Source organism: Lacerta agilis, chromosome 4 (genome assembly GCF_009819535.1).
Source record: "Lacerta agilis isolate rLacAgi1 chromosome 4, rLacAgi1.pri, whole genome shotgun sequence".
Lineage (NCBI taxonomy): Eukaryota > Metazoa > Chordata > Lepidosauria > Squamata > Lacertidae > Lacerta > Lacerta agilis.
Genome location: NC_046315.1, coordinates 21,151,133 through 21,174,869, shown reverse-complemented (window position 1 = coordinate 21,174,869; position 23,737 = coordinate 21,151,133). Strand labels below are relative to the sequence as shown.

Below are 23,737 nucleotides of genomic sequence, written 5' to 3'. Positions count from 1 at the left end.
ACAAATTATTTCTTCTAATGCAAACATAACTGGTTAGTGCTGACAGGATTGCAGCCCTGTGCAGGGGCTTCTGCAGGATTTTTGTTATAGAGGGAGGGGCAAACTGGCTGGTTTCTCACAGAAAATAAGAAGAATAGCTCCAGTACATTTTGTCATATGCCAGGTTCAAGTTGCTCTTTTTAAATGAAAGCAGAGAAATGTGAGGTGATAGCTCTTTGGGCGGTAGTGGTGGGGATATTCCCCCTTGCCCCCCTCTAAAAATGAGCACTCTACTGAGAAAAACAGGATGGGAGGCATCCACTAGTTTGGAGGAACCCCAAAGTTTGCCATAGGTTTTTTTTTAAAGGAAAAGTTGGAACAGAGAACCCACTGATTGTCTTTTTTTGGGGGGGGGGGTTAGTGGAATTGGAAATCCTGATGTGCCATTTATGAAAAAGCAGACTACTTGAATATAGACTGCAACTATTATTCCTTTTCTTGCATTGTTACCAAACATTAGGATTTTTAAAATGTTTTTGTGCAGTTCTTGATAAACCTCTCAGAGATATATGGAAGCTTGCCAGATATCAATTAGTGCACTTTACCTGAGAAATCTGGTGTACATGATGCTCATTAGCTCATCAATATCTGACAGTCCTGTGCAAGAGACTTTTTGCGGATAAACTTTTAAAACCACTGCTATATTGTGTACATCCTTGAATGCACAGTTGATTTTCCTAAATCAACCTGCTGTGTAGGTCTTCAGAACTGAATTTGTATAATGAAAATTGGAGTAACACAGGGATACAATAAGGACTTTAAATGGCTTTATGTAGCCTCTGAAAGCTGTCATGTTTTCCTAATTCACAATTAATTATTTAGATGTCTGTGTGAATCACAAGTCCTTCAATGTTGTGCTTCCTAGAGTTGAATTACAGTATGTAACAACCGGTGACTAGATTGCTTTCCCAATACTCTCATATTCTCTTTACCCTTCTGCAAACTCCTTTTCAGGTAACACAGCAAGATGTAAGGAAAGAAAATCCTCTTCAGTTCAAATTCAGGGCAAAGTTTTTTCCTGAGGATGTGTCTGAAGAGTTGATTCAAGAAATAACCCAGAGACTGTTTTTTCTGCAAGTAAAAGAAGCCATTTTAAATGATGAAATCTATTGTCCTCCTGAAACTGCTGTTCTGCTAGCTTCTTATGCTGTTCAAGCCAAGTATGGAGATTACAATAAAGAGATACATAAGCTAGGATATTTGGCCAATGACAGACTTCTTCCGCAGCGGTAAGAATATGGTGCATAAAAAGTCTGTCAAATTCTATGGGTACAACGGATAAGTTTAATAGGAAAGATTGTCTAGTGGCCTACACCATTGGTCTTCAACTTGGAAATTGAAAAATATGCATCTTCATCCCAGAAACTGGGCAGTATCCAACTAAAGACTTCTGCTACTGCAAGGAATGTTGGCAGAGCAGTGGATATTCCCCTTCTTCTCATCTCCCTGTGCGGCCTCTAAATAGGTTCCTGGGGTTCGTATGACACTCCCAAGCAGATTTATGGGGTGTACAGGCAGAGGAGAGAGCAGTGAAATTCCATTGCACATCTGAAACTTCTCACAATAGTGGAACTTGTTGCACTAGATACTACCTGATTTCCTTAACTAGCTTGACTAGTAGCATAAGTCAATGCCCTGCCAAGCCAGTTGTCAGATGGGCAACCCCCAATCTAGCATTCACACCTAAAGTACAGAGTTTATGACTTCTTTGGTTGTTGAAATTTGTTGGCATTTTTAAAGGAATTGAATACAATTGGTGATACAGTACACACATTGTTCTTGTTTAATATTGCTGTTTATAATTAGTTTTGTTCCATTGTGGTCTTCAGTTTAGTATTTTTATTTACTTAATTGTTTTTTAAAAGTTGTAAGCTTCCCTGCAGGCTGTGAATACAGTGAATGTACAGTGAAAGGGAAGGGTATTGCAACATATTCAAATTTACTTCTTGTAAACCGTGTAGATGTTTTACTACAATCAGGTGGTGTATAAATTTTGTAAAATAAAAATAAATTTAAATCTAGAAAGGTGCCGCTGATTGTAACTTTTGTGTAAAAATAAAATAAATAGTAGGGTACTCTTTTCATGATGATTCTTTATTTTGACAGTGTTTTGGAACAGCATAAATTGACAAAAGAGCAGTGGGAAGAAAGAATACAAAACTGGCATGAAGAACACAGAGGGATGTTAAGGTAAGTTCCATGGTATAGTTAGCCCTCCTCTTTTGAATTTAGCTTGCTTTTAATTAATTAATATATCCTACAGACAATAAGTGCTGATAACTGAAACATATTACTCCAAAGAGCCATTTTAGCTTACTTCCGTACATAACTAGCTTAACTTTTTACCACTTTCCCCTGCTTCTGTTTTAAATCTATCATAAAAATATAAATAAAAGCACAGTGGGTCCAATCTATTATTTAGTAATCGGCCTCTGTTAGGGCTACAGTTCTATTAGGCGTATGTCCCATTGAAATTGGTGAGACTTCCAAATTATAATGTATAGAATTGGGCTGTAAATCTGATTGGAATCAATGGATGAAAGTGCACAGTTAACCCACTTAAGACTTACCGTATTTTTCGCTCCATAAGACGCACTTTTTCCCTCCTGAAAAGGAAGGGGAAATGTTGCTGCGTCTTATGGAGCGAAGGCTTCGCTCCCTGCGGCCTCCCCCCACCCTGATTTCGGGCACTGGGTGCTGCATCGGCGCGGGGAGCTGGGCGGTGGGGAAAGCAGCCGGGATCCCAGCTGCTTCCTCCACCACCCAGTGCCCGAAATCAGGCTTTCTGCATCGGCGCGGGGAGCTGGGTGGTGGGGAAAGCAGCCGGGATCCCAGCTGCTTCCTCCACCACCCAGCACCCCGCGCCGATCCAAAAAGCAGGCTTTCTGCATCGGCGCGGGGAGGTGGGCGGTGGGGAAAGCAGCCGGGATCCCAGCTGCTTCCTCCACCACCCAGCACCCGAAATCAGGCTTTTTGGATCGACGCAGGGCGCTGGGTGGTGGAGAAAGCAGCCGGGATCCCAGCTGCTTCCTCCACCACCCAGCATCCCGCGCCGATCCAAAAAGCAGGCTTTCTGCATCGGCGCGGGGAGGTGGGCGGTGGGGAAAGCAGCCGGGATCCCAGCTGCTTCCTCCACCCAGGATGCAGAAAGCAGGCTTTTTGGAGCAGCGCTGGGTGCTGGGTGGTGGAGGAAGCAGCTGCTTTCTCCACCACCCCACACCCTGTGCTCATCCCACTTGCTTTGAAGGGAGCTGGGGACGAGGGGTGAACGCTCACCCCTTCTCCCCTTAAAAAAAACGGGGATGAGCCTTTTTGAAGGGGTGCATTGTGCCCCTTCAGAGGCTCATCCCCGCTTTTTTTAAAGGCAGCGGGGGAGAAGGGCTGAGCGTTCACCCCTTCTCCCCAGCTGTCTTTAAATCTTTAAACCTCCCCAACACCAGCGAAAGTGGGGTGGGAGGACAGGAAGCCCTACAGCATCGCTACTGGGCTTCCCCTTTCTCTGCCCCACTTTCGCTGGTGTCGGCAGGGTGGGAGAGGCAGGGGAGGCCCGTAGCATGTTCCTCTCCCAGTCCCTCCACCGCTGCTGCCTCCTTCGGTCCCCCTCCCAGCCTTTTAGAGGAGGAAAACCAGGAAAAAATATTTTTCCCTGGTTTTTCCCCTTTAAAAATTGGTGCGTCTTATGGTCCGGAGCGTCTTATGGACCGAAAAATACGGTAGTTAAGGATACAATTGGTAAGTTTGGGTGCATGATCCTTACTACTTCTGCCTATACAGTGACTATAGAAGTTTGCATTTTATCTGGTTTTCAGTTATGTTCTTTTCATTGATCAGGGAAGATTCTATGATGGAGTACCTCAAAATTGCACAAGATTTGGAAATGTATGGAGTCAACTATTTTGAAATAAAGAACAAAAAGGGAACTGAATTATGGCTTGGTGTCGATGCTTTGGGTTTAAATATTTATGAACATGATGATAAGTAAGTAGTATTAAAACTGTTTCAGTATTCCTGAAGAACTGTTCATGGATCATCCTCCTTAATAGAGTTTGATGTACATTGTTTTTAATTGTGTGTTCTTTGGAAACTGAGCTGTAGATGTTATTGTGGGTAGAGAAGAACCTGGTAAATAAGTGGTCCTGCCTGTTGGACAGAGGTAGATGAAATTGCACGCTGTCCTTTCGCCCTATAACAAGTTTGCTCTTTTACTGTGGTTGTTCACAAAGTGTGTGTGACTAAGGATTCTTTTGTGTTCACTAAAGGTTGACTCCCAAGATCGGCTTTCCTTGGAGTGAAATCAGAAATATTTCATTTAATGACAAAAAGTTTGTGATAAAACCCATTGACAAAAAGGCCCCTGTGAGTAAATCTTTTTAATTCCTTGTTTAGACCTGAACTATCTGTAACCCCTTCCTCTCTAGCTCTTAACTCTCCAAAGAGTTTTCTTGCTTAACTAATGTAACTTTTGCTAATATTTGTGTTGGAATTTCTCACTTACATTGGTTAATTGTTCACGGTAGGGTTGGAGCTAATCTATGCCTGGAATTTTATTTTCCCCGCCTCCAAAGTACATAACTTTCAAAATCCTGTTTGGGTTTCCTCTGCCAGCCTGTTACAGTCACCAAGTTCAAAGAACCTTTTAGAGTTCTTCCCTGTTTGTTGGGATTTAATCATTCTTAATACTTTGGTGTCAGTTCTTTCACTGATCACACCTAATTCCAAGTCATTTATTGATCTGTTCTGGAACAGCTAATGACTAGTCCCAAAGATTGCTTCATTGGAGGGTGGTTAGTGAAAGTGTTAAGCTATCTATTTAAGAAGTTAGAATCTTATTAAGAAGAATCTAAGAGTGTCCGTATTCTTAATAAGCATGTGTTTCTAGAACATAAATGGGATTTCAATAACTTAATGTTTTTATTAGGATTTTGTGTTTTATGCACCACGTCTAAGAATTAATAAACGGATATTGGCACTGTGTATGGGAAATCACGAGCTGTACATGAGGAGGAGAAAGCCAGATACAATTGAAGTTCAACAGATGAAGGCCCAGGCTAGGGAAGAAAAACACCAAAAACAGATGGAGAGGTATGATGTTGACAACTGTGTATGAACAGTAGTTGGAATTCTTTTGTCATTCATAACTTCAGACAAACAAACAAAAACACTCTAGCACACATGACCTAGAGGCAGACTTAAGGAGGAAAAAATAGTAAGTTCTATTTTTGCTCTCATGGACAGAATTCTCTAAAAACAGATATTACTCCTATTAAATCAGTGCCAATAGTGGAAACTGTTGTTGTCTTGGTATTGTACTTAACACCTGTTACACATGGATGCACACCAGTTCTCTGCAATGACAAATTGGCTTCATGAATTATATATAGAGAAAGAAAGGATGTTTGTCAAAACCCCTGGTTTTCTTTAGCCCTGGGTAGTGTCTTATGAAAGCTCATGTCCTTATCCAGCTTTGTGTCACAATTGGATTTGTCCTCCAGCAAAGTGCACTGACAGCAGGCTGCCTGCTTAATTGGACTCTGCTAGAGTACTGATGCTTTGGGGAAAAACAAGCGGCATGTACTGGCATGTTTACCGCATGTTTCCACAGTGATTTCAGAAGATTTGCACTAAGTAAACTAAATAGTAACACTGCAACTGCTGTTAGTTAGTGAGTGCAGACAAATATGCAATTGCCACTTGGATGTTACCATGAGTTAGCTACTATATACTGCCAGTGTGCATGAGTCTCGGTAGAGGTGAGGAGCAGATACTTAAGCATCACAGTTTTGGGTCAGATTGTTTGTTGTCTTTAAAATTATTTTATGAAGTACCTAATATTGTGTTATCCTATGAGTTACTACCTGATAGATTGAAGTTTTGTAGGTACTTGATTGTCATGTAGAACACAAGCACCCTGGTGGATCAGACCAATGACTCATTTAGTTCAGCATTATATTCTCACGGTGGCCAACCAGACGCTCATGAGAAGCGTGCAGTTTAGAAGCACTATCTTACCCTACTCGATGCTGATCTTTAGCTAGATTGTTTGCCTATTCTGTTTCATTACAGCTTTCACCTTGTTTTTTTGAGACACTTATACAACTTTGAGATCATCTGCCAGAACAAACCTATTATTGTTATTGTTATTGCTGCAGGGCTTCCACCTAGCATATCATGTTGTGACTTGTATTGTGAGAATAAATTTGGCATGTTTGGGTAAATGGATTTCGATGGATGCGCTGTAAACTCAGAATGAATATCACTTGCTCCTCTGCTATGTTGATGCTGGCATTTATTTAATTTAGGGCACAACTAGAAAATGAGAAAAGGAAAAGGGAAATAGCAGAAAAAGAGAAGGAAAGAATAGAGCGTGAAAAGGAAGAGTTGATGGAACGGCTAAGACAAATTGAAGAACAGACGATGAAGGCCCAAAAAGGTGTGCATGTTCATCACAGCTATTTCCTTCAATAAATATTAAGTTTGTGTGTCTGTTAGGTTTATTATGTTACATTGCTTGCCACATCATGTAAGGAAGTTAGCAGCTAGCTTAACAATACACTAATTTAACTTGCATCATATTTTACAACTACAGGCAACTTTCAAAATACGTGATTTTATGAAGCCAAAATCATGTATAGTCAAGACACATTGGGTTCAATGGTGGGTGGGATTGCCAAAGTCTTTTTTCCCTGGATGTCTGCCCCCCCCCCCCAAAATAAAACATTGGCAAGCACATAAAGCTGAATGCATGCAACTTAAGTGAACGTTAAGTTGTGAGTTACCTGTACATTGTTGTGTCCCTTTTCCCTTTTGTTCCTTTTTGCTTGAGCGCAGTTTACGGACAGTGGCACACAGACCTTATGTGACATTGTGAAGAGTACAAATTTGTAGTGTCTTAAACCTTATTGCAGACCGTCACATTATAAGAAATAGCAGCTTAGATTAAAATCAAATTCAGTTATGTAGTGGTAAATCATTCATATTCTGCCACTAGGTGTGCGGTAAGCTTCAGTTTCAGAACTAGCTGTTGGCTCTGTCAGGAAAAACAGATTTGTCTATAAACCACCATTGTAGTAAAACTGAAAGAGGCCCATTTTTATTAAGATACCTTATTTGATACTGAAAGTATTTCATAGCTATTTGATACTGAAAGTATATCATATCTATAGGTCAGGTATCTAAAATAGTAATAGAAAATTATGTGGAACTCCTGAAGGAAGGGGAAAGGAAATGAAGGGAAGAAGCATGCAAAAATGTAATAGATATAAACCCACTTGCATAGTGAGGTGTTCTATTTCACAGTCTGCTAGAAAAGTACAGTTAAATTGGATTTACTTCAGACGTGTTTCTGCTCTTTAAGGTTAAATTCTTTATATCATTAAACATAATAGCTTTTGCAGGATTTTGCATAGATTTCTCTAGCACAGCTAATTACTCTTTTTGTGCTTGACTTTCTGAATCATAGCACAGCTATTGAATGGAGTGACTTCTTGCAGTTCCTAACATTTTAATGTTCATTCATCTCTTTTAATAGTTTGCATTAAGACACTGAAGGCCGTGATTCCCAAACTGGGTGCTCTGTGAGAACTGCAGTGTGCTGCAACAAATAAAGGATGTAGTGAATGCACCTGGGAACCCAAAGAACTCACCCCCAAAAGCCAAATGCATACTATGGATGTGCCCAAACCATGTTGGGGAGGGGATCTGAGTGCCTAAGGCTTATACTTTGCACAGTGCAAGTCAGAATACTGGGGAAGATTACAAAAAACTAAGTCTCCCCAAAAAATGTAAATGAGAAAAACCCCAAATATCTTAAAGCATTTTTCCAGAAACATGTGCAAATCTAGGGACTTTAAAATTAGACACAGATGCCTGAGAATGGGAGGAAGTGTTTTTGAAAACCTTGATAGAAACATGAGAAGCAACTTTTTTCACGCCAGACTAACTGTTCATTTAGCCTAGTACTGTGTATTTTGACTGATAATGGCACTCCAAGGTCCCAGAAAGAGGGTTTATCATCTGCTTCATATAACTGGGGTTGCCTGGGGTTGACCCAGGGACCTTCTTGTGTGCAAAGCATGTTCTTTGCCACTGAGCTTTAGTCCTTACTGCTATGGTTTGTGTGCCTACTCAGCCATTACGGCTGCCATGTATTTGGGAAACTGACTTGCATTTGAGTTTTCTTTGGCTTTTATACCTGATGCTTTTATAATTCCTCCTGAGAAAAATGTGAACAGTTTTGATGGTTAGTGGATTTGTATGAGAGCCAGTTCTTTTTGCAGTCTGGGCAGTGAAGTATTGCTCTGTTCTCTTGAATATCTATTTTAAAAAAAATTAAGTGACATGCATCCTTTTGCATACTTTCAGAAGAGTACCGTATTTTTCGCTCCATAAGACACACTTTTTTCCTCCTAAAAAGTAAGGGGGGATATCTGTGCGTCTTATGGAGCAAATGGTGGTCCCTGGAGCCGAATTGCCCAGGGGCCAAAAAGCAGGTTGTGCTTTTTTTTTTTTTTTTACAAAGAGAAAAGGGGGTGTTGAAAGGACCCCGCTCAGCAACTGATCAGCAAGAGATCAGGAGAGAGATAAGAGTCCCTGGCTCCCTTTTGGCCCCACCCCCTTGCCCAGGCCTCCATTGTTGAAAGTGCTGCAGGGGGAGGTTGTTTGTTTCCCCAGCGACATGTGACTGGCTGATTAGATTATCTGTCTGGAAACTGTAGAAACGGCTCCCTTTCCTTAAGAAGCTGCAGAAATGTGAGTTGAACCCCATAAAAACGGGGCTTTCCCCCCTTTGCAAAAGAAGCTGCACAAATCTGAGCTGATCCTCAAAAAACAGGGCTTTTCCCTTTGCAAATAAGCTGCAAAACTGAGCTGATCCTCAAAAAAACAGGGCTTTTCCTTTTGCAAAGAAAAGATTCACAAATTTGAGTTGATCCTCAAAAAACTGGCTTTTAGAGGAGGAAAACCAGAAAATTGTTTTTTTCTTCTTGTTTCCTCCTCTAAAAAGGAGGTGCGCCCTATGGTCTGGTGCGCCCTATGGAGCGAAAAATACGGTAAGTTTCTGCCAACACGGTCAAGTGGAGAAAACATTGGAATATTCCACTACAGTGGTACCTCCGGTTGCAGACGGGATCCGTTCCGGAGCTTCAGTCAGATCCTGGAGGTGCCGCTTCTGTGCATGCGCACGGTGCATAGAGCGCTTCTGTGCATGCGCGCACAGAGAAACCTGGAAAAATATTTCCGGGTTTGCCGCATACGTATCCTGAAGGATACTTAACCAGAGGTGAATGCAAGTAGAGGTACCACTGTACAATGTAAAATTGACATTAGAGTATAATCTGATGTGTTGGATGGCCATCTTACATGTATGTTTTCGTTGAGATTCCTGCATTGCAGGTGGTTGGACTAGATTACCCCCGGGATACCTTCCAACTTTATAATTCTATAATTCTGTGTATGAGTTGCAGTGTAAAACAAGTCTGAAGACATGTAATCCTAGGTCTGTTGAACTTATCAGAAATCAGGATTGAACTCGTCTCTCCATTGGTTGATGGCTGGGGAATTAATTCCTGCTTGGTTACTATCTCTTCCAAACTCTGCTGCGAACTGCCTCTCAGAGCTGATCCACGGGGTTTAAGATAAAGATCTGCCCACTGGGTCAAAAAGGGTCCCCACCCTTGTCCTAAGCAATCTCCATTGAAAGCAAACGAGACCTTCTGTTCTTGCTCTTAGAAAAATAACAGAGAACTCCTTAATATTCAATGTTGGAAATACCTAGTTTTATTGACTATGCAGTCCAGCCATTGAACTTAGCAGCTCGGTGTAACACAGTCTGGCTTCCTTTTAGTTATCTGATCTTTTCTAAACTTCTGCATAGAATTGGAAGAGCAGACAAGAAGAGCCCTAGAGCTGGATCAGGAAAGGAAGAAAGCAAAAGAGGAAGCGGAGCGCCTGGAAAAGGATCGGAGAGCTGCAGAAGAGGCAAAAGCTGCTCTGGCGAAACAGGCTGCTGACCAAATGAAAAATCAGGAGCAGCTGGTAAGAAGTTACATGCAGCCTGATTATATTAGGATGTATTGTTTTCAAGGAGTTTGTTAAAATTCTGGCATCCAAAGAGGAAACCATATTAAGGCAACCCTGCAGGTTCATAATTGCATGATGTCATCCAAGTACAAAAAAGGTAGATGCATGTACTTTCTCTCCCCATATAGTTACTGTATATTCTGGCGTATAAGACTACTTTTTTTTTTTTTTTAAGAAGAATTTATTAACATTTTCATAATACAACACATACCCAGACCCACACCTACAAATACAAAACAAATACAAATACACATAATGCCAGGATTCTTCTTCTTGTTTGTATACCTTACAAAAAAAAAATTTCTATTTCTGAATCTTGACGTTTGACTTCCCCCGCCTTTTCACCTTCGGTTTTAAATCCATATTTTACTTTCTTAACAACTTTTCTCTATAAATTTTTTTTAACTTCAATTAAAGATAACACAATTCTCTTAATCATCCTATTATAACATAAATCTTAGCAGAATATTCTTATAAAAACTAAACTTATTTCTTCTGTCCTTTATCATGCTGCTTTTAACTTAAAATCCAATATCTCCTTGCTTATTCAAAATAAACTTATAATTAACAAACTTCACTCTCCGATTTCAGATACCATAACAGACCATTTGGGTTTTACATTTAATACTTCATCCCACACCCCCTCTGTCCATTGTCTTTCTCTGTCTTTCGCCAGAACCAATCCTCCAGTTGTCTTCTTTTCCCAGATGTCCACAGATCCAGGCAGCATTCACAACAGACCTTGCATCGAGCTTCAGGGTACACATCACATCCTTCCTGGGCTCCTCCGCTTCTTTGTACCATACTTCTACTTCTTGTAAATATCTTAATTCCATGTCCCTTGCCCCCAAGCTCCCACCTCGGGGTCTGGATATTATAATTTTTTCCGTTCCAGGGCTGCCACCCCCAGAAAACGGTTCCTTTTCCCGGAGTCGCCCAGCCATTTCAGACCATCCTTCAAGCACCCCTTCCAGCTCTTTGCCAAGGTTTGCTTCCATTGTGTAAAACTTTTGAAAAGCCTCCTCTGTGGGAAATAGATTCTTTTTATTTATAATCCCACTCAAGACTTGCAATTTCCGATTAAGCAGTTCCAGCCTCAAGACAGTGAGCATTTCTTCATCCTTTAGACCAGAGTTCAAAACAAGTTCAAACACAAAGTCCAGCATTTTGAAAGGGAGGGTGAGTGTCAAATTTCAGTTCCTGTCTCTTCCTTCCTTTGTTTCAATTGTTTCCCACGTCAGTCCAAATTTTCCATCGCCATTTTTTCTGAAGCCAGAGTGTAAAGACCAAAACTTTAAATGGAGATATTTTCTCCCCACTTAATCCCCAAAGGGAAAACTCAGCAGTCTCAGTTTTCAAATTCCGAGCACTTTGTATCCATTATTGTAGCAGCAGTCACTTAAACTGGTTACTTTCTTTCTCTCCCGAAGGGAGGGAGGCAGGCTCCCTTTCCTCTTCCCCCCGGATCGTTCCAAAAATAGAAAAGTCAGTCAAATACTCACAACCACCGGGTTCTTTCAGATCGTTAAAGACCGGTAGAACTTAGACGCTCATCACAGGATTTTTCGCCACATTTACATCCCGGTTGGGGCATGTCCCCTATAGCCCGGCTCCGTCGTCCCTTCACCCCCACTCCCCCTTTACAGGGGGAGCGAGGGAAGGGTTCGGAGCCACAACGGGCACAGCCGGGGAGCCCAGGGTGCGGGACGCTCTTCCCGCACCCCACCGGAGCCCCGCTTTGCGGTAGCGGGGCTCCAAACCCCCGGGATGGACTGGGCGCTTCGCGGCTGAAGCAGCCCACGACCACCCGCAATGGCGTTGCCGCCGGAAGTCTATAAGACTACTTTTTAATCCAGGAAAATCTTCTCAAAAGTCGGGGGTCGTCTTATACGCCGGGTGGAGAATCGGCGGTTGAGTATATCTCAAACTCTATATTTTAACTGGAAAAGTTGGGGGTCGTCTTATACGCCCAGTTGTCTTATACACCGGAAAATACGGTATGTACTGTGCTGTGGGGAGAGAAAGGTGTATGTTGCATTTTGAGTCAACAATCCACTAGGTTGCAGTCAAACCAAAGCACACACAACAGGGTGGGTAGAAGCTGACTTCTCTCCACTCACCAAGGTTGCCTCCCTGTGCTATAGCTCACCACTTTTGGCAAAGTACCCCAACCTTAGGGGAACCTCTCCAACCAGGTTGGGGGAGGACTGAGGAAGTCTGTTTCCACCAACTCCCATTACATGTCTCTGGATCCATTCTACCATCTTGTTAATATTAAGTTCAGATATTCTTTATACCACCACCATCCAAATGGTGACACTATCCTTATGAAATACTTTCTCCAAAGGATGCCCTCATGACTCTTTTTTTCTCTCCAAGTTTTGGAGTCACATGATAACCAGGCTCATTTTTTAAAATTTATTTTTATTATATTGCTATTGGTGAATTAATATTCAGTATTAAGGGAATCGGCCCTGAGTGCTCACTAGGACAGATCCTGAAGTTGAGGCTCCAGTACTTTGGCCACGTCATGAGAAGAGAAGACTCCCTGGAAAAGACCCTGATGTTGGGAAAGATGGAGGGCACAAGGAGAAGGGGACGACAAAGGATGAGATGGTTGGACAGTGTTCTCAAAGCTACTAACATGAGTTTGGCCAAACTGCGGGAGGCAGTGAAGGATAGGCGTGCCTGGCGTGCTCTGGTCCATGGGGTCACGAAGAGTCGGACACGACTGAACGACTGAACAACAACAACAAATTAAGGGAATATTAAGTGGCTTTATAGTATGATTATTTCCTTATTTGTCTAGCTATTTTATTTTTGAACGGTTTCCTGTTCATTATACAAAGTTGATGAAAAGGTGACTAAGATTTCTTTACAGCTTCATTTTTCATGCAGACCAATACATGATGTTGCCTTAGAGCTAATAACTTTTTCTTCTTACTTCCTAGGCGGCAGAACTTGCGGAATTCACAGCTAAGATTGCACTTTTGGAGGAGGCCAAGAAGAAGAAAGAAGAAGAAGCTTCAGAATGGCAGCACAAAGTAATTATTTTTAATGTACCAAAGCTGGGATTTGTGAATGGGCAAAGCATTCTGAACTGCATGCTAGAGCTGAGAACAAGGCATTTCCCAGCATCGGGTGTCAAATTCTCTGCTGGAAAATGCTTTTTAAAATCTTCTGCAAGTTTACAATACTCCTTGCCCCAATGTGAGATGAGAGCTATACTTGGACTTGCATATGTCCTGTGCTTTCTACTTTCTCTGGCTAGAAGGCAGATTGACTTGATGCAATATAGATTCATCCAAACGCAGGAGGGAAACAAATGTCTTCATGAGCTTATCTGTACCTACTTCTGATGCTTTTCTGAAATCTCATCCTAAATAGGTATCCTACTTTTCTCCTAGAGACAAGGAAAGCTGTTAAGAGTCTTCTGAAAATGCTGTTTGGTCTAATCATTTTAATGAGTGTTTGGGGTCGAGGGATGTATCACAATTCCTTTGTATTAGTTGACAGCAGCTGACTTGGTATTCAGAAAGATGTGCAGAGCTGCTTGAGTTGACTTCTGGTCTGCTCTTGAGACTTTCAAAATAATTTAAAGCATATATTCTGTGGCTCGTAAACATGTTAAAGGAATGACAGGCTAAGTTGGTTCAATCTCATTGACACCAATCTCATTAAAGTATAAGGCTGGGAGATTTTGGTTGTTTGTGGAGCGCAAGTGTTGACTAATCCTCATTACCACCTTTTAGGCCTTTGCAGCCCAAGAAGATCTGGAAAAGACCAAAGAAGAGCTGAAGACTGTGATGTCTGCTCCTCCTCCGCCACCTCCTCCGCCTCCCCCTGTAATTCCTCCCACAGAAAATGAACATGATGAACAGGATGAGAATAATGCAGAGGCCAGTGCTGAATTGGCTTCTGATGGCGTTGTGAATCACAGGAGCGAGGAAGAGCGTGTAACAGAAACGCAGAAGAATGAACGTGTAAAGAAACAGCTCCAGGTAATGAAGGATTACAGAGGCATATAATTTAGGCCACAAACCAAAAAGCTCTCTGCTGGTTGAGCATGCTCAGCCTTGCTTTGCACAGTAGTCCCCTGCAAAGCATTTGAAACAACTCCTATTGATCCCATCTTGGTGTGGGTGTGAGGGGACATTCCTGCTCCACTTGCAGAGGAAGTCATTTGGTTGAGTGGCCCTGGGCACAGTACATACTGCTTTGCAAAAATTCATAATATATCCCTCCACACATCTAGACATTCTCCTTCCGATTAAAAGAAACATATTTTCGTGATGTGGCCTATATTTTGGAAAATGCAGTCAAGAGAACAGTGTCATTCGGTTTGTCTCTTGTGCTGTTTTACAAATTTTGTTTCCTAACTAGGTACTGCAGCCCCAAAATGCTGGCAATGTCCAACACAAGCAAGTTCCTTTATATGAAAATTCATACCACAGAGTGCAAATGTTGCTTTTATTCTCTTTGGATTTTGAGCATTAAGCTAGTTAACACAGCATTTTGAAAGCTAAGATCAGATTCCATCTTAATTGAAGCTCTTGGAGGGGGCCATTCTGCTGACCTTCCTTTCCAGCGGCCTTTAGGCCCCTTTAATAATGCATGAAGAGACACCATTTACTTTGGAAGGCAATCAGAACCAGTAAGTGAGTTTCCTGGCAATGCTGTTGTACAAATCATCATTCTGAAGGATAAATCCATACAATACAGAAGCAGATGATTCCTTCATCTGATGGGTAAATAAGTTAGTTTAGTAGAGCATGATGGGTAGTCAGCTAAGGTGTCCCATCAGAGCAAGGATTCTGTAATAAGACTTCCCCTCCTCCTCCCTGTGCATGCTCCCTTCCCAAATTTGTGCCAGAGGATTAGGGGAACTTCTAGAACATATTTAGGGGCACACAGGAGGATTGGGGGGGATGTTTTATTGTGCAAGTAGAAATCTTTGCACTAACAGAATGTTCACTAAACCCCAATGTAATTAAAAAAATAATAATAAAATCTTAACCTGCCTATGTTTTGCTGTATCATAGGTTGGCCTGAGCAGTGAATCTGGCAAACAGTGAACACAAAAGTTAATACAATATGTATGCTTCTCTGTACCACGTTATGTCCCCTTCTATTGTAATTCTTTCTAAGAATATGTGATTGAGGAGCTATACATGTGAGACTGATAACTGTTCTCCAGAAAAAAAATATTACAAACCATGTTTTAAGTTGAATTAACTGAAAATATTCCACTAAAGGAACAAGACTATATCATCTCCCCTTTTGCCCATGTATACCCCTATGTTTTTTGTATGTATACATTCTGGCTGTTTGGTTGGAAGATTAATCCTGTACTGCAAATGAAACGTTGAACTTGACAGAACTGGCAGCGTCTAAACCGGCAATGCTTTTGTTCAACAGGCCCTGAGTTCTGAGCTGGCCCAAGCCAGAGACGACACCAAGAAGACCCAGAACGATGTCCTTCATGCAGAGAACGTTAAAGCCGGCCGCGATAAATACAAGACTCTTCGACAGATCCGGCAAGGCAATACGAAGCAGCGCATTGATGAATTTGAAGCAATGTGAGAGCTGTTACTTTGCATATATGTTCTTCATTAAGCTTGAACCACCAGCAGAGAAACGCAGGCCTTTCTGAAAGGAACACACCCCACCTTGCCAAAGCATTTATACCAGTTTGTGGTTAAAACTCATTTCATGAAAGCCGTTCAACAATAAGGCAGCCTGTCCGCTCTGGCTCTCTGGGAGAAGTGGTGGCCACATCTCCATGATCTCATATTACATGTTTGTTTGTTTGTTTTTTTAATTCTTTGTCCTCTGGAGGACTAGCTCCATCTTATACTGACAAAGCTGTTAACCTAAACAGGAATGATTTGAAAGAACACTAGCTTTTACCTTATAACTGGCCACAGTTTTTGGCATGGGTGCACTTTGGATTTTTCTTTTCTTTTTTCATTTTAGTGAATTTGCAAGAACTTGCTTAATTTATCAGGGGTTTAGGGGTGTGGTTTTTCTTCTGTTAGGTGGAGTTCTTTGGTGTTTCACGTCCTGTCATCATTGATGGTTTTCTTTGCCTGCCTGTTCACAAAGGTCTAGATGGCAGGTAGCTGTTCCAGCATACCCCCCCCCCTTTTAAAGTGGAACATTAACCTGTAGAAAGTATTTTGCTTTTGGGTCTGTTTTACTGAAGTCTTCAGTTCTTCAGATAAAAGTAGGAAAAATGAGAGACTCTTTAAGACAGGGATAGGTAACCTTTCGCCCTCCAGATGAACTACAATTCTCATCAGCCCCAGCAAGCATGGCTAGGAAGGATGGGAGCTGTGTAGTTCGATAGCACCTGGAGGGCTCAGGTCCCCCACCCCTGCTCTAGGTTCTCCTTCCCTTGCATTTTGTTAGCTGTCACATGAATTGCAATGTCGGAAACCTGGACCTTTCTGGCAAGGGAGCATATGAAAACATCAGTCCCATGGAGGGGACAATAGCCTACCTCACTACGATATGCATGATGACTGGTCTTTCAAACACCATATAGAAACGCAAACTGCATTATGCTAGGTTTCTGCATAGCTAAACACTACACAAATCTCAGAGCCTTTACTCTTTAAATATTTTGTTCTATTGCAGCATAGATTTGTAGTATTCAAACAGTGTTCAGCTGCCTTTTTGTTGAGTAAAATTCTGCATCATGTATCTTCCCCCCCTTTTAAAAATGTAACCTGGAACTGGTATACGATCCACTGAGAGGGTGTGAAACATTTGAGCATGTTTTCTGGGTCTTGGGTTCCTTTGTACTAAATTAACGTTGCTCTGAGGCTCATTTCTTAATGAAGTCTACATAAAACAATGCTGCCTTGTACTTGCTTTGGGGACCCACTTGCACATCAAAGTTTTCCTGTTCCTTCCATGATAACTGAAGATGCAAGGGAATGGCACATGCATATGCGCGCGCATATATATATATATATATATATATATTATATGCATGCGCTCTGTGCTTTTCCTTGCTTTTCAGGGAGTCCATTCACAGGAATTGTGGCAGAACAGGGGCAGATGAGTTGTATGAACATACATTTAGGCTGAAGTTCAGCATACAGTCAGTTAATATTGAATGTATGTTTAGAACCACCGCTGAATCACCCTTATCTAATGCTCTTTGGGATGACTAATTGGCATGTTGAGTTTTGAGGACCATGTTATGAATTTGAAATTACGCACCATTTTTAAAATAAATCTTTAATTAGTAGTTGGGAGAAAGAAGCCCCGATTTCTCTGAGGATGGTCCAGCTAACCTTTTGTTATTATGCACTCAAAATTTACACTTCCCTATTAAAATTGCCATTTTATTAAATATCCTTTAATAAGGATTCCTTAATCTTCTTGAGGGTTGTCCCACACTGCACCCTTAAATTTAAGGGAGATCTTGGAGAGAGGGCATCATGAAAGGAACACAGACACACTGGTAGCTGATTTTCCTTGCACGGGTGTGCAAAAGCTGTGCACATGCTCAAATGTTTGCCCTGGGCACTTTTGCTTGCAGTCAGAGAAATTGGGCAGATGCCTTGCACATTTTCATGCAGCAAATCATGAGACCTATATGTCCAAAGTGTTCAAAATATTTTGCCATAGCAAATGGAATGCAGTGTATGGCTCTCCCCTGAAATGTGTGTTCGTGCATTGACAATGCCAGACTATCAGTGTAAGGGGGGGAAATACGAGTTAGATTTGCTGTTCATAATATACAATGTATAGATTAGAGTTTAAAATGGATCTAATCCATATATAAAACTGTGTGACTTTTTTCTAAGCAACCAGGAATTAACATCTGTAATGAGGTTTTTCACTGTGAATGAAGTGATGGTGATGGTTGTCACCAACTGCTGAGGAGACATATTGATGCAGAGGCATTAAGAAAATAACATGGTGAAGAAATTTTCAACACGCTTCCCCTCTTCTTCCCCCTCCCCTCCTTAGCATCTTTTGTGTTGTAAAATTAAGCTACAGTTAATAACACCTATTATTTTGGATAACGTTCATTGGCTAACAATAAAGAGACTACAGTTCATTCTTCTGAGATCCATTGTTGTTATTTAATCTCATATTTCCCAAGCAAAATTGTTTGTTTTGCTGGAAAAAAAATCACAATTTGCTTAAGACTAGTGAATGGATGTCTGGAACATAGATGACAAATCTTGTAATGGGAATTCATTTAAAATGTAAACAGAAATGACACTCCTATGGAGGGAGGGGGCACTAACTGCTCACTACAGATACAAGGAAAAAGGGTAGATGCAGGTTCAAAAAAGAGGAATCACTGGCACAAAATTGCAGTTGAGGACGAAGAGCTTATTGAGGCAGCAGGTGCTCATATGACAAAAGTTGAGGCTTTTTCCTTGATGTGTCTCAAGAGGTGATCTGAGTGCCTGCCTGCTTAAATATGCTCCAGCTTTGTGACATGGAGATGCATGAGTAGCGTAAGATCTCACTGCTAGCATCACACACAGATTTGAGAGGGAGCTCATTTGAACACCATTGACTTAATGTTGCATATAAAATGGGACTTCACTTGTTCATTTTTTTTAAAGCTGTGTAATTCTGAGAAATCCAGAATGCTCAAAATACTTTTACCGTTTCATATATGCAAGCCGGTTTGGAACTTAGGAAGTTGCCTTCTATTTACTCTGGTCCATCCTGTTCACTATTTTCTACACTGGTTGGCAGTGGCTTTGCAGAGCACTGTCCTAGTTGGAGATTGAACCTGGGACCTTCTGCATGCAAAGCAGATGCTTTATCACTGATCCATGTCCCGTCTCATGCTCGTCTGTTTTGTAATACATCAACAATTCTCAAGTCCTTGCAGTTCCAAGTGCACAAATTAAAGCTGTTCACCATGGTTGTGACTTAATTCTGTTCCCCAGGTAGTGTGCAGGAGCACTCCAAAATAGGACTTTTCCACTGCCTAGGAGATGCGGGGGGAGCACAGGATGTAAAGCTGAATACTGGGAAGTTCCCTAAGGTTGCTGCTCCAGTCCCCCCCCCCCTTGCTTGTTTGCAGAACAAGCAGTCCATTTGGCTGTCCTGCACTGATCATTGAGCTAGCCAAGGCATTGGCTTTTATAGCTGACTCTCATCTTGGATTCAGTGTAGTTCACTGCCAGGGCCCCGGCTGGTGGCCAGCAGTAGCAAGGCAACTATTTGGCTCAGTCATTGGACGAGAGAGAAGAAATAAATGAGGCTGAGGATAATGATGATGATGGAGGCTGTAGTACTAGACTAGATTTTCCACAGGCCGTCTTCAAACAGAAAATCACCACATACAAAACAGCAGGCATGCATACATTTCTATGGCCCTTTGTGCAATGTATTTGTTGTTTATCATTGTGGACTGGTGTGTAGGTTTTCGTTGTTCAGATCCTGGCTCCTCAACCCATGCACTGCATTTCACACACGTTTTCCACCTAATGGGTTAAGATGCATGTTCTCCGCCCCCCTTTCCTCGCTGAAATTGAATCAAGGTAAGGCTGAAGAAATGTCCTATGTGTATTTTATGTTCTTAGTTTCAGAAGCCCTTTCTTTGGGCGGAATCAATATTTGAATCCACTAGGCCAGTGATGGCGAACCCGTGGCACGCGTGCCACAGCTGGCACGCAGAGCTCTCTCTGCTGGCACGCCAGGGGCGGGGAAATGGCGCCGCCGCGCTGCTCTGCTCATGCGTCCTGCCAGCGCAGGCGCAGCAGCAGACAGCAGCAATTTCCCTCCTTGGCGCCTGTCCCAGTGGTGTTTGGCTGCTGCTGCTGCTGCGGAGGATTCGACGACGACGACGACGAGGTAACAGCAGTGGGGGCTGGGCCAGGGGCGGCGGGTGAGGGGGAAGCCCTCCTTTTGAGCGCTGCGAGCGGGGGGGGGGGGAGCCGCGCGGCTTCGCTCTTCCCTCTCGCGCCTCCCTGCCTCCCTCCCTCCATCCGCACCCGGCCGTCTCTCTCTCTCTCTCTCTCTCTCTCTCTCTCTCTCTCTCTCTGTTGCCCCTCCCTCGGGCACCTTCGCCCCTTCTCGCCCTTTTTCTCTCCCCTCACTACTCATATTCCCTTCCTTTTACGCTGCTGGTCTCCTTCAGCCTCCTCCTGATTCTCGTTCGCTTTCTGTCCCTTTCCCTTCCTCCTTTCCTGCTCCTCTTTGCGTCCTTTCCATTTCTTCCACCCCAGCCCCAGATATATTTCCTTCAGCCTTCTCCACTCCACTTTTCTTTTCTTTTCTCCCCTCCGCATTGCATATTCTCCTGATGGGATGTGGGTTTGCATTGTAAAAACATCTCTTCTTGCTGGGGGCAAAAGGGATATTTATGAAGGACACAGCAGGTATGGAGAGGCAATTTAACCATTTCCTCCCATGCTGCAGCCCTAAGGACTGTTCCTCTTCTGAGGTCAATTCCTAATTTGCTTTGGAGAGAGCCTCCCGTGTTAACATTTGCATTTCCTACCAATGCAAATAGCAATTTCAAAGGGGTGGTTTTCATAAGGACCACAACAGGTGTGGAAAGGGTTGAACTCTCCATCTGCTGTGGCCCTGATTATTATCAACTGCCCCAATTGATGCTATTTGCATTTAAGACAATAACAGCAAGCCAGCACACTGGATGCAAATACACATTTAACATCACATCTTGCTTGCCCCTAGAAATGCTTGTAAGGAAAAAGAAAAAGAAAACCTTTTGGAGCAGCACTATAAGCTCTATCTGTTACTGCTATTCAGAGACTGTGCATAAGATGAGTTATTTCCACTATGCTAACACATATATCTGCCTGACCAGCAGCTTAATTTTAGCACATATTCTGTTAAAGTGATCCATTTATTTATTCGATATAAAAATTCTGTCAATGTTCTACTTCTGCCTGTGTCTCCATCTGTTCACGAAGATCCACAAATACCATTTGGACACAATTTCAGATGCAGTGTTCAGAACTGGGCTCTATCAGTACTTGACATCCTGATCATATGCATATTGTTTCAGTCTGAATCAAAGTTGAAATAGTAACAAACTATCTAAATATCACCTCCTGGCAAATAGAAGGGGAAGAAATGGAGGCAATGAGAGATTTTACTTTCTTGGGCTCCATGATCACTGCAGATGGTGACAGCAGTCACGAAATTAAAAGACGCCTGCTTCTTGGGAGAAAAGCAATGACAAACCTAGATAGCATCTTAAAAAGCAGAGACATCACCTTGCCGACAAAGGTCCGTATAGTTAAAGCTATGGTTTTCCCAGTAGTGATGTATGGAAGGGGGAGCTGGACCATAAAGAAGGCTGATCGCCAAAGAATTGATGCTTTTGAATTATGGTGCTGGAGGAGACTCTTGAGAGTCCCATGGACTGCAAGAAGATCAAACCTATCCATTCTGATCCATTTCCCCTGATGTTGGGAAAGATAGAGGGCACAAGGAGAAGGAGACGACAGAGGACGAGATGGTTGGACAGTGTTCTCGAAGCTACTAACATGAGTTTGGCCAAACTACGAGAGGCAGTGGAGGATAGGTGTGCCTGGCGTGCTCTGGTCCATGGGGTCACGAAGAGTCGGACACAACTGAACGACTGAACAACAACAACAAGGCTTGTTCCATACAATGTCAGTCTGGCATATAATCATTATTACAAGTTGAGTATCCCTTTGTCTAAAATACATGCACATGTAGAGTTTATGGGGTTTTTTCAATAAAAAACTGTAACATTGAAAACTTTGTTATTGTGTTTTACTTTTACTTTTAAGACTGCAAATGTTTGGACAACTGTAGGAGTTTTTTCTAACTAAAAACCTCGATATTCAGGTTTAATTGCAGTGTTGGCACTTTGAAATAAAAAAGTTGGTTTTCCGCTGCAGTTTGGGCACTCGGGCTCAAAAAGGTTCGCCATCACTGCACTAGGCTCTTACCTACTGTTTATATTTTGAGGTGGAAAAGTCACATTAAGATGACTTCTCCCACTATTCCCAGGGGGAAGCAAAAAAAGGGGGGGAGGGCAATGTTAATTCATTACCAGGAGAAGACAAGGTGAAATAAAATGATTTGTTCATAAAACAACACTGATTTTCTGTTTTGCCTGGTGTGTGCAGTTGGTTACTCCTAGTTGCTCTGCTGGACAGAGATACACAAAATAACCTGTGGGCAAAGAGTATATCCCTCTCCTTTTTCAGCCCTGCCGGCTCTGTGTTGGACCTCTGTTCCCTTTTCCCTTGGGGGCCATTTCTTGCAGCGTGGATGTGCTTTCACAAAGCCCCTTGCCTTATCGATAGCAGCAGGCCTCGGCTTTGTCTGCAATGCACCCCTTCTATCTCCATGATGATGCCCACCCCATGCAGGGTCTTTTGTCTTCTTTTCTTTTTTGGCCATCGTACAGGGACGCACCTGCTTTTCAGTCCACAGGATGCCTTGTTGCAACACTGCATCCATTACATTGGTTTTAAGCCCTCAACATATAGTAGGTCTTTCGGGAGAGAGACATTAAAGTGAAGCAGCAATATGCACCTGTCTATGCGTAATAGAAATATAACCATACTTTTCACCTATTAAAGTATGTACAGTCCACCTTTTGTGCTAGCAATGTTTCCATACAGCTGCTATAGTGTTTAAGAGGAAAAGCAGCAAACGATAACCAGCCCTACCACTAAGGAGGAAAAATCATTTTCACATTCAGGAGGTCTCCAATGTGTTGCTTCCACGTGCCAGCATACTAGTGTTAAGAGATAGGGGCTCTTCAAAATGCCTTTTAAAAATCACTTTTCATAGGGCTTTTAGGAAAGCAGAAGTGTTCTTATAGAGCTGTGTCCAAGAGATGTTGCGCAAGCAAAAGGGAGCTCCCATCTCATGTCAAAGAGATAAACAACTACCTTACATTCAGGGAAGTTTTTAATGTGTGATATTTTCATGTATTTTAATCTCTGTTGGAAGCCTCCCAGAGTGGCTGGGGAAACCCAGCCAGATGGGCGGGGTACAAATAAAACATTTATTATTATTATTATTATTATTATTATTATTATTGTTGTTGTTGTTGTTACTATTATTATTTTATAGTGATCAGTACATTGGTATGACCGATAGGGTGCTGATGTCATGAACTAGCACCAGAAGCTGGTATATCTTGGTGCCCCTTTACCAGCCAATTGCTGCCATCAACAGAAACAGCAGAGCTTTTGAGAAACGGGGCAGTCGACAATGATCTGATTGTCAAACTGAACTTTTTTTTAGGCAATAAGGAAAGTGGAAAACAAAAGGGTGAGTACTAAAAGAATAGTTCTGGAGGGCTTTAAAACTTACCAGTGGATATTTCCAAGACTCTCTCATATTTAGCTTTTTGCCTGTCCATAGCTTGATCAGTGTTTTTGTTGCATTTATAAGGTTCGAGGTACAATCTGAGTTCTGCCTTTTATTTTTTTTTAAAAAAGGGTTTTGAAAACTGGAAAATACCCTGAATAACCACTGTCAGCATACCAAGCTGCTAGCTAACCTTCGAGGCACTTTAAATATTTGGCAAGGACAGTCAACTGTTGGTATGTGTGCTAGTATAGCACCCTGTTCAGGTTTTCCAAAAACTTTTGGAGGGGGTTCAGGGCTGTAAATG

The 23,737-nt window shown here is 42.2% G+C and overlaps 1 protein-coding gene across 3 annotated transcripts in view; it reads left to right on the top strand.

The window, feature by feature from the left end:
- The window catches only part of RDX (radixin), a 32,326-nt gene extending 16,063 nt beyond the window's left edge, over positions 1–16,263 (top strand). For 2 of the 3 annotated variants that reach the window (XM_033146265.1, XM_033146266.1), the window contains 10 exons: positions 994–1,268; positions 2,146–2,229; positions 3,871–4,017; positions 4,299–4,395; positions 4,958–5,121; positions 6,339–6,469; positions 9,911–10,071; positions 13,068–13,160; positions 13,869–14,117; positions 15,535–16,263. In XM_033146265.1, coding sequence (XP_033002156.1) covers positions 994–1,268; positions 2,146–2,229; positions 3,871–4,017; positions 4,299–4,395; positions 4,958–5,121; positions 6,339–6,469; positions 9,911–10,071; positions 13,068–13,160; positions 13,869–14,117; positions 15,535–15,699 — 1,566 coding nt within the window. In that variant the 3' untranslated portion in view covers positions 15,700–16,263. The remainder of the gene's footprint in view (positions 1–993; positions 1,269–2,145; positions 2,230–3,870; positions 4,018–4,298; positions 4,396–4,957; positions 5,122–6,338; positions 6,470–9,910; positions 10,072–13,067; positions 13,161–13,868; positions 14,118–15,534) is intronic. The other variant, XM_033146267.1, reaches the window with a different exon arrangement.
- The last annotated feature ends 7,474 nt before the right edge of the window (positions 16,264–23,737 follow it).